The sequence below is a fragment of the Ruditapes philippinarum genome, unplaced genomic scaffold, assembly GCF_026571515.1.
Source record: "Ruditapes philippinarum isolate M1 unplaced genomic scaffold, ASM2657151v2 ctg6734_1_1_1_1, whole genome shotgun sequence".
In the NCBI taxonomy this organism is placed as follows: Eukaryota; Metazoa; Mollusca; class Bivalvia; order Venerida; family Veneridae; genus Ruditapes; species Ruditapes philippinarum.
The window spans coordinates 40,061-49,975 of record NW_026852446.1 but is presented as its reverse complement, the minus strand read 5'-3'; the positions used below and the strand labels follow the sequence as shown (position 1 = coordinate 49,975).

The 9,915-nt window shown below is 33.0% G+C and overlaps 1 protein-coding gene across 1 annotated transcript in view; it reads left to right on the top strand.

Moving 5' to 3' along the window:
- Positions 1-1,602: 1,602 nt before the first annotated feature.
- LOC132712715 (uncharacterized) overlaps positions 1,603-9,915 on the top strand; it is a 34,571-nt gene continuing 26,258 nt past the window's right edge. The window contains exons 1-4 of the mRNA XM_060695136.1: positions 1,603-2,157; positions 2,900-3,118; positions 3,505-3,795; positions 7,213-7,737. Coding sequence (XP_060551119.1) covers positions 1,626-2,157; positions 2,900-3,118; positions 3,505-3,795; positions 7,213-7,737 — 1,567 coding nt within the window. The 5' untranslated portion in view covers positions 1,603-1,625. The remainder of the gene's footprint in view (positions 2,158-2,899; positions 3,119-3,504; positions 3,796-7,212; positions 7,738-9,915) is intronic.

Sequence of the window (9,915 nt, the reverse complement as noted above, 5' to 3'; positions counted from 1 at the left end):
TGTAATAAATAATGACATAACTGTAAAACCTCTTTTTAAAAATTCAGAAATATTAATAAGTCTCCATCATATCAATATACTAAGGCACATAACATTAATAATTCCCAGTTTCTATTAGATAAATATGAAATCCTAACATTTACATTAACAATGCTTTTGATGACCTTACAACTGGTAAATTTTATACAACAAAAAAGTAAGTAATACCTAGATAGACAGAAAGAACAAATAATTTAGTAAACATGAGTTTACTCCCTTAAAATATAGAAAACCTGAAACCTAAAAGAACACCCTAAACAGCAAATTATGAAATTTTGCAGGCTCAGTTTATTAAGCCATGCAAATTAATGGTAAAGTATTCATAAAAAATAGATGGCCATGTGACACAGCAGTAACTGCAGAAAATCGGATAGCTTTCAACATCCGGATAACTGGTACACTTTGTAAACAAATCATTCTGTGCAACAGATAAAAACGTAATATGGATAAAATCATAGGATATTCGTTTACAACAAGTTCATTACCTATCATGATACTCATTTGCAGGTGCACTTTCTTCTTGTAGAAAAATTTTGAAAATATAGAAATGAATGAATGAATGAATGAATGGATACGGCATCAATGTAGACCACAACGATATTCGAAATCCGGGTTTTAGTAACTAAGGGACAATCTGTTAAACAGAGCCTGCAATTTCGTGAAAATAATATCACAATGCACATGCTTTTTACATAAAGTTATTAAATACAAATATAACAACATATTTGTTTACTTGATTATTACGAATCAAAATAAAACTAATTAACACAAGATGACATTAACTGCTAATAATAACTGTTACAGCTCCTTCCATAGGCCAAAATAAAAAGCATTCCATAAGAGACGACGCCGCTCATCGGCGTCGCCAAAAAATAGAGCGTACATAACTCTTTAAACGCCCCCGCTGCGTGAGCGATCGCTATTTCCGTCTACCCATATTCAGTTAATTGTCGGGATCAAAAAATAAAGCAACGTTTCATTTCCAGTGACAATTTCTCTCAGGCGTCTAGGGTTTTGATTTTTGAACCTAGTCACTTAGGCCTTTAATGATAGATTTGAAATGCTAAAAGAAATTTACACTTGCAAAGCGTTAGAAAAATCAATAATCTTTCCACTTGTATATTATATATGTACTTTCACATACAAAACATACTTAAATTAAGATGTTAACACTTATTAAAATATGCCCTTCAAATTAAGTGCGGATATAGAATTATAGGTTGGGGTCCGTACCAGTGTTTAATATCATCTTGTTTATTAATGAATGGATAAATTTAAAGCTGAAGGAATGTAAATATAGGATATCACAAAATATACAGGATAACAGCTACAACAAATATGACATAGACATAACATAGAATGATCTACGTTCCACAATACTAAACACATATTGACATGCAACATACAACATATTAACATGACCTTGCAACATTTAAGTACTAGTAATAATCAGTGTCATGTCATACTGTACACTTAATTCCAAATTAATCTTAAAGATTAAAATACTTATGGTATAAGAATCAATCTGGTAATAATAATTGGTTGTCTTTGTTTTAGCTTCAGTTTGGTTTGAGTTACAAATTGATATGGACAACAATATAAGTGTAGACGCAGTGGGTATCTCACCGAGGCACCAAGAAGACCAAACAAATTCACACCCACAAACGTTTCAAGACAGGGATTCTTTTCCTATAAAAGATCAACAGGAGCAAAATAACTATCTACCACCAGATACCAGAAATATTACTTATTCTCCTGAACAACACGGGTATTACCAGCCTCAGTCAAAAAATGATTCAGAGGCTATAAATATTACACAAGTAAGACATGAGGAAGAAGTAAAAGATTTGGTTGATGTAGACATCGCGCATGCAAAGAAAGAAACGGAAATCAAAACACCTCAATCCGATCTAAGTATGCCTGAAACACAAGAAACACAACTTCCTGGAGTAGGCAATTATGATAACCAAAACAGGCAAGTACACACGGGTAATCAACATAAAGAACTCTGTCTTCCGCCGTCTCCACCGCTTGATTGGCGTTTGAATGAACTTCTTGACTACATTGCTACAAATGTTGACGATACAGAATTAAAAAGAATAAAACTGATGTTCACAGGTATGATGCTTTTGACAATTTCAATAAGGTTACAATAACAATTTAGACTTTCACATCATGACAGGAATTAGGTAGACTTGATGATAATAATGATTTGTAAAACATGTTATACCTACTAAAAGTTTCATACGCAGTAAACAATAAAGCCGCTTAACGGATAAATGACGTCTCACACGAACATAATGTCAAATACGTAACGCCAACATATTGCGTGTGAGTCACGTAAAGATGGGTAAAACTTACACGATAAAAGTTTAAATGCGACGTCATTCTTAATCAGCGACTATTTGTAAAAATAAACAAAAGTGGGCCAGTTATCGTAATATGTAGTTTCCATAGCTACCGTTGCTTACATAAGATACATATGATACATGACTGAACAGCAATATTTTCAAAATATGATTGTCTATAAAACTGTAAAAGATTAATTCAGTTAACTTAAAAAAATAAGGAAAAAGCGACACTTTTCTGCGTTATTATTGAACACCCGGTTTAACGAAAAGGAACATAATATTTCAATATCTCTAAACATAGGTATGCGATGACAAACAAAAGTGCATAAGTGTCAAAAGCACAATTAGGCATTTTTGTTGTATTTGAATGAGGTCGTTGGTTCAAGCTTATTGTTAACATGTTTTCTTCTTTGAAATGTATGTTTTCGTTAAGGCACTTATATCAGCCTTCTAAAAAAATCGAAACCGCAGACTGATGTTTAAAATCATCATATCACATTATCTTTCAGGACCAAACGGAATAGGTAAAGGAGTTCTTGAGAAATGTGACTCGTGTCTTCAATTGTTCATAGTCTTGAAGCAACGAGGGTATATATCGAGAGATAATATTTTGTATATGAATAAAATTCTTTACGTTTTGGAACGTCGAGACTTACATCAGAAAACAGTTGAGTATTGTGTGAACGAAGGCGATGTGATACATTATTATTCTGTTGACAGACTACTTGGTAATATATCATTTGATTTTTTTTTCTTTTGAAACTTCAATTTCCGAATTAAGTGTGTTATTTTTTAAAGATGTCAACACATTTATCGGTTGTATTTCGTACATGTCATTCTCGGTTGCAATTATTATAAAATAGTTCGTGATATTACTCATATCAAACTCTTAAATTTGAATTTAAGAAAACAGTCGAAATACTTAACTTAGGTGTAATTAAAATATAGTTCGTTATTTGTTTCTCGCAAAAATATAAATATATAAACCATGGAAATTCTCGCTAACTAGTTTGTTTCGTTGACCTCAATGTCAACAAATACGAACTACCTAAAATCTATATTAAATTTTAATGATATAAAACATCTTAAAAATATGTAGAAAAATAATTTATAGATGTCGGGGAAAAACAGATAAAGATCCACGTCAAAGCTGATGTTCAAAATTACAACAAGGAACAACTTGATCGGTTACGTAACGTTGTAGCTAGTATTGCTTGTATTCCCGCTGAAGAAATATTGATATCTGCTGTTGCGCCAGGGTCAAGCTTACTCATCACATTCACGATGCCTGAAATGTACGTCGACATACTACAAAGCTTGTTTGAGAAGAAAGTGAATCTTAGAAGATTTACAGCCATAGATGTTGACATCATTATAATAGATGGCAAACAATACGATGTGACAGGTAAGGCAAACTACACAAAATGGAGTGTGTCCGATATAAATGTTAATATTTCCCAATGAATAATTCGACTACTTGTTGGCAATATAGCCGTCAGAAGAAAATATCATGTAAAGTTGGAAATGCATGTTTGACATTTTTTACATGTCTTCTATTTTCTTTTGTTTTTATTCTTTTTCAATGGGGGGGGATAATAAACATGTGGCCTGATATGAAGAATAATAACTGACTCGGAACTTTGTCTTACATATGAAAAGTAGAATACAATTCTCACCGAAAATATCTAAATATAGCTCTATGCAACAGAGCGTCCTTCTGTCCGTCCGTCCCTCTGTCCGCTCTCAAGGGATAGTAATAATGTGGCTAGAGGGACAATAGGTAACTGTTCTTTCTCTTTGATGTCATTCATTCCGTAATGTTTTTATGTGGCTATTTTCTTTTGTTTGGCTAAAAAAACAATAGAGAAAAAATAGAGTAGCAAAAAAACTGTGTTAGAACGTGTTTTTTTTTTTGTTGTTGTGTATTAATTTTTGGTCCCCGGATAACTTTGTAATTTTTAAAAAAAGTTTTAAATAACTGGGCCCCAAAAGGGGTTAAATAAAAACGATGTTCAGCACCAAACCAAAAACCCCCCCTCCCGGGGAAGGTCCAAACCCTAATCAAGGTCAAACAATTGTTTTTTTAGGGGAAAATTTGTGTCCGGGCCTTTAAATTTTTATTTTTAAAGGGTTTTTTAAAAAACTTTCCCAAAATTTTTAACAAATAAAGACAATGTTCGCGCAAAAATGGCCCTACTTTAAAAGGCAATTTAAGAGGGCAAAATTAAAAATGTCTGTTAAGATTATTTTGGTCCATCAAATTTTTTCATAGATCAAAGGATTTTGAAAATACTTAGCACAAATAGTCACTATAATAAGACGATGTGTCGTGCGCAACACCTGCATCCCTACATCCAAGGTCAAGGTCCCAGTTTAAGGTAAAAAATTAACACAGTCAGTTATAGGGTATATTTTGTGCCTGATCTAAATCTTCTTCATTTTAAAATAACTTATAATTGGAGGTCAAAGATTAACATAGTTTGTTATAGGCTATATTTTGTGTCCAGTCCATAACTTTTTCATAGATCAAAGGATTTTGAAAATACTTGGCACAAAAGTCACTATAATACATACACACAATAAGTCATATGTCAAGTACAACACCTGCACCCCTACCTCCAAGGTCAAGGTCACACTAAGAGGTCAAATGTTCACAGAGTCTGTTATATGGTATATTCTTCTTCATAATCAAGGGATTTTGAAAATACTTGGCACAAATAGTCAAAATGATTAGATAATGTTTTATGCGTTAACATGTGTCCCCACCTCCAAGGTCAAGGTCACACTTAGAAGTCAAAGATTTACCTGGTTTATTATAGGGTATATTTTGTGTCCAGTCAATAACTTTTTCATAGATCAAGGGATTTTAAAAATACTTTGCATAAATAATCACAATAAAAAGACAATATGTTAGGCGCAAAACATGGGTTCCTACCTCCAAGGTCAAATTTAGAGGTCAAAGATTAACATAGTCTGTTATAGGGTCTATTTTGTGTCCGATCTATAACTTCTTCATAGGTCCAGGGATTTTGAAAAAACATGGCACAAACAGTAACAATAAAACGACGATATGTCATGCACATCACCTGCACCCCTACCTCAAAGTTCAAGATCACACTTAGAGGTCAAAGCTTAACATGATAGATTTTTAAATTCAGTATTTCTTTATATTTCTTTAGTGCTGTTTTTGTTGCATTTGGAGATCTAGCATTGATCATAATTTTGGACTGAAAATACTGAGATCCATACCTCAATCTTTTGAAATAGCACAGTTTAATGCTTCATATAAAACTTACCTGAGGCGGGGGGGGGGGGGGGCGTTGGTAACTGTGTTACAAATTCTTGTTTACAATTATGTCAACATGCAAACAATCTATGATAGACAAAATATGTATGCATCGTTTATTTCTTCTTTGTTCAGTTTTAAAAGTAAATAAATATGCAAACTTATGAATCCGTTAAAAAGTTTATTGACGGGATATACGTGAAGTTAAAGCCTTGTTATATTCATTTAATTCTCGGCTGACGCATTTGGTTACATAAATGTAGCACTTCTTTCGGCTATATCATCCACTAAACCCTGTCATCAAGCTATATAATCGATATTGTTTTCAGACAAAATAGCAAATATACAAAACATGATCCTTGTGTGTGTTTAAAAATACGAATCTGAACTGAAACGAAGTACCATACTTTTAACGCTTGATTTTGTTTCATGAATTCAATTCTAAAGAGACATTATGCTCATTCTTTTCGCTGCCAAGTTGAGCTATAGTTAAATTAATAATATATTTTGAGCGATTGGCTATTATGATTGTGATTGACATATAATTAAAAACGAAATGAAAATGGATTGAATGTAAAAAACGACCTATATTATAAAAGTCTGTCCCCCTCTATTTAACAGTTTATTTTTTCATAAAAATATACGAGTCACGTGGTGTATTCAGTTTTGCATAGTAAGAAATAATATTGAACATGATAAGGATAAAATGTAAAGAAATTTTGACTTTTACTTGTGCAGACATAATTGGTAATTGGATGGGTATAAATTCAATTTAAGTTTAAGGGATCAACTTCATACTTCAAATATATGTGCCTTATCATCAACCACATCTTATTTGAGAAGGTTCATAACTCTAGCACAAATTTTATCAGATTTATCTCCCCTTGAACTTAGAATTTTCTTTAAACCTATTGTTGTTTTTACTGTTACTTATTCATTTCTTAAGGGACCAACTTCATACTTAAAGTATATGTACCTTATCATTAACCACATGTTATGTGACAAGGTTCATAACTCTAACACCAATAAATCAAGAATTATCTCCTTATCAATGTAGATTTTTTTACTTGCAAAATGCTATTTTTACTATAACATTTTTAGTTTTAAAGGTATCTACCTCAAACTTCAAATACTTATTTCTTATCATCAATTCCATTTTATGTAACACAAGGTTCATAACTTGAAGCAATTTTTACAGATAAATCTCTTTTTAAATTAAGATTTTCTTTAAGAAATATAATATTATAACTTCTTTACTTTTTAACCAAGTTTTCAACGAAAACCGGCTTATTGTAATGCCGAAGTCGGCGGGCGGGCGGGCGTCAACTTCAGTTTCTGCTCAATAACTTAAGTTTGTTTTGGCTTATTGACACCAAACTTGGTGTATGGATAGCTTATATCAGACATAATTGGTAATTGGATGGGTATAAATTCAATTTAAGTTGATGTGAAGTATGAAAATAATCTCTTTTAAAAACATTACGATAAAATAACCACTTTTCATCATAAATGTAATAAGGTATATTTTTACTATAGGACAAGAAGCTGTCATAGATGTAAGTGAGCAATGTAAGGAACTCATGAACGTATATAAACAACTTGAAAAAACAAGAAATGATCTTGAAGAGATGGAGATTACAAACTTGAATTGCAAAAAAGAACTTGAAGAGGTAACTGATCGACTTAAAAAGGCCGAATCGACTAGGAACTCAGTAGTAACCCTTGAAAGTAGGAATTCAGAACTTGTGACATTATGTTCGATGTTGCAATCAATGCATTTTACGTATGGTGTAACAGAATCGTCTATTGAAAAATTAAGGCTATTGATGACAGAAGCAACTAATAAAGATCAGGACAAAGAACTCATACAAAGAATTATCAGAGCAAATACAGAAATTGTGGCGGCATGTCATCGCAATCGGAACGAGTTAGAACAAAAGGAGAGGAGTATAAAAGATGAAAAGAAGAAATTTATTGAATTTGAACTGAAACGTGATTTAGCCACTGGTATTAGGACTGCGAAAGAGGTACTGGTTGAACACTTCAATGTGTTTCTGAGAGGTATTGTATATTACAGCCATCAGATATTTATATAAAATATCGATTGCACTCGCTGCAAGTTCTGGGCGTTTGATAATTATCTCTTAGAATCGAAGAAAATTTGTTTAACGTATTTTGCAATTGATTAATTTCGAACATTGAGTCTCTTGACAGTTTTTATTACAGCTTATTTTCTAAAGGAACAAACAATGAAATTGCTAATTTAGAAGAAGAGTTTGGTGGACATATTGTCAGGAGAATGACTTGATGGTCTTTTTATGCCACCGCAGCATCTGCGATGGGGTGGCATATAGCGATTCACCTGTGTGTGTGTGTGTGTGTGTGTGTGTGTGTGCGTGCGTGCGTGCGTGCGTGCGTGTGTGTGTTTGTATGTATGTGTGTTCTATAGATTAAATAGTGAACTTAAAAATACTTCTTGTGAAAAACCACTAGTCCAGTTTCAACCAAATTTGGCGGAATTGATCCTTGGATGAAGGGCTTTAAAATTTGTTCAAAGAATTTCATTCCATGCAGAAATCTGGTTGCCATGACAACCAAAAGGAATTATAAGAATAGATTTAAAAAATCTTCTTGTAAAGACCCAAAAGGCTTAGAGCTTAGATATTTTGCATAAGGCATTATCTGGTAGACCTCTACCAAGATTGTTCAAATTATAGCCCTGGGGTCAAAATTGTCCCCGCCCCGGGGGTCATTCATTTTCACCATATGTACATTTAGTAAACACTTAAAGTACCTTCTTGCCTGAAGGTACAAGGCTTAGAGGTTTGATATTTGGTAAGTGATATCATCTATAGGTACTCTACCAAAGTTGTTCAAATTTTGCGTCTAGTGTTAAAGTCAGCCCCGCCCCGGGGGTCATAGGTTTTTCATAATTATATGTATATAGTAAAAACTTAAAAATATTTCTTCTCGAAATTGACAAATGCTAGAGGTAAGATATTTTGCATATTTTAATATTGTGTATTATAGCGAACCAGACGCTCTTGACACAGGCTTGTTGCGTTATAAATATATTGTCATTTTTTGTCTGTACATGCTACGGATACTGTCGATGATCTGTCGGTGTTTCATATGCTCTGTTCACTGACCATTTAATCAGTACGCAATTGACATGTTAATAAAATAGGGAAATATTACATTTTACTCATAGTTTTACTATTTAAGGTTATTCTGACAAATGTCTATGAGACTTTTATTTCTTTCCTCTTGTAGAAAGTGGGTAATTCTAAAGTACATCTTTATTCTCTGTTTTATATGCAAATTCCGTATTTACAAGAATAAAAAAGCCGCCTCCGTGGTCGAGGGGTTAGAGTCGGTGACCTCTAATCCAGTTACCTCTCTGGCGTGGGTTCGAACCCCGGGAGATGCTTTGGTAGTTTAGCGCTGAGGAAGGTAGTCTAGTACTGGTGTAACTCTCCAGGAACGATGGTTAGTAAACTACCCGCCTATATGACTGAAATACTGTTGGGAAAAGGCGTTAAATGAAACAAACAAACAAGAATAAAAAAGTCATATTTTGGTAATATCTGACCTTGAAATCAAAACAATCCGTATTTTAGTAAATACGGACATCATACAAAGTTTCCGTATATTACGAGTGTGTGGATCACGATATATTAGTCATATACGTATTGCATGATACACGGTACCGTACATTTACGTATTCAAATTTCACTTATTTAACCTGTATAGCTATAATATACGGAATTCCGCATCCTTTATTGTATCAATATATATTCCGCAGTGGTCATAATGGCGTAAAATGACGTTTACAGCGGAATTTTGACACAGGATGATCTTTTTAATGACAAACAAAATATTGTTCAGTCATTTAGACTGAGTATACATTTTAAAGGACGTTTTAAGAAACAAATCAAACATTTATTTAGGAAATTTTTTAATAAGCCGCTTTAAAGGCGACAAATGCGTCAAAACTGAACGACAAATTCTACACAAAACTGACAGTTTTCTTTTCATTTTTCAAACATTTTTCGGCGTCAAATGATAAATTTTATATCAGCTTAAAGGAAATATTACTTTCCATCAAATGCTATAGAGTTTAAGATAATTTGTTGTAATATCCGTAACAGTTGCCAAGGATACGCAACGACGTCATGTTCAAAAACGGGCTTTGATGGTCAAGTTTGACGTCGTGTGTACAAAAATTGGCTAAAACGA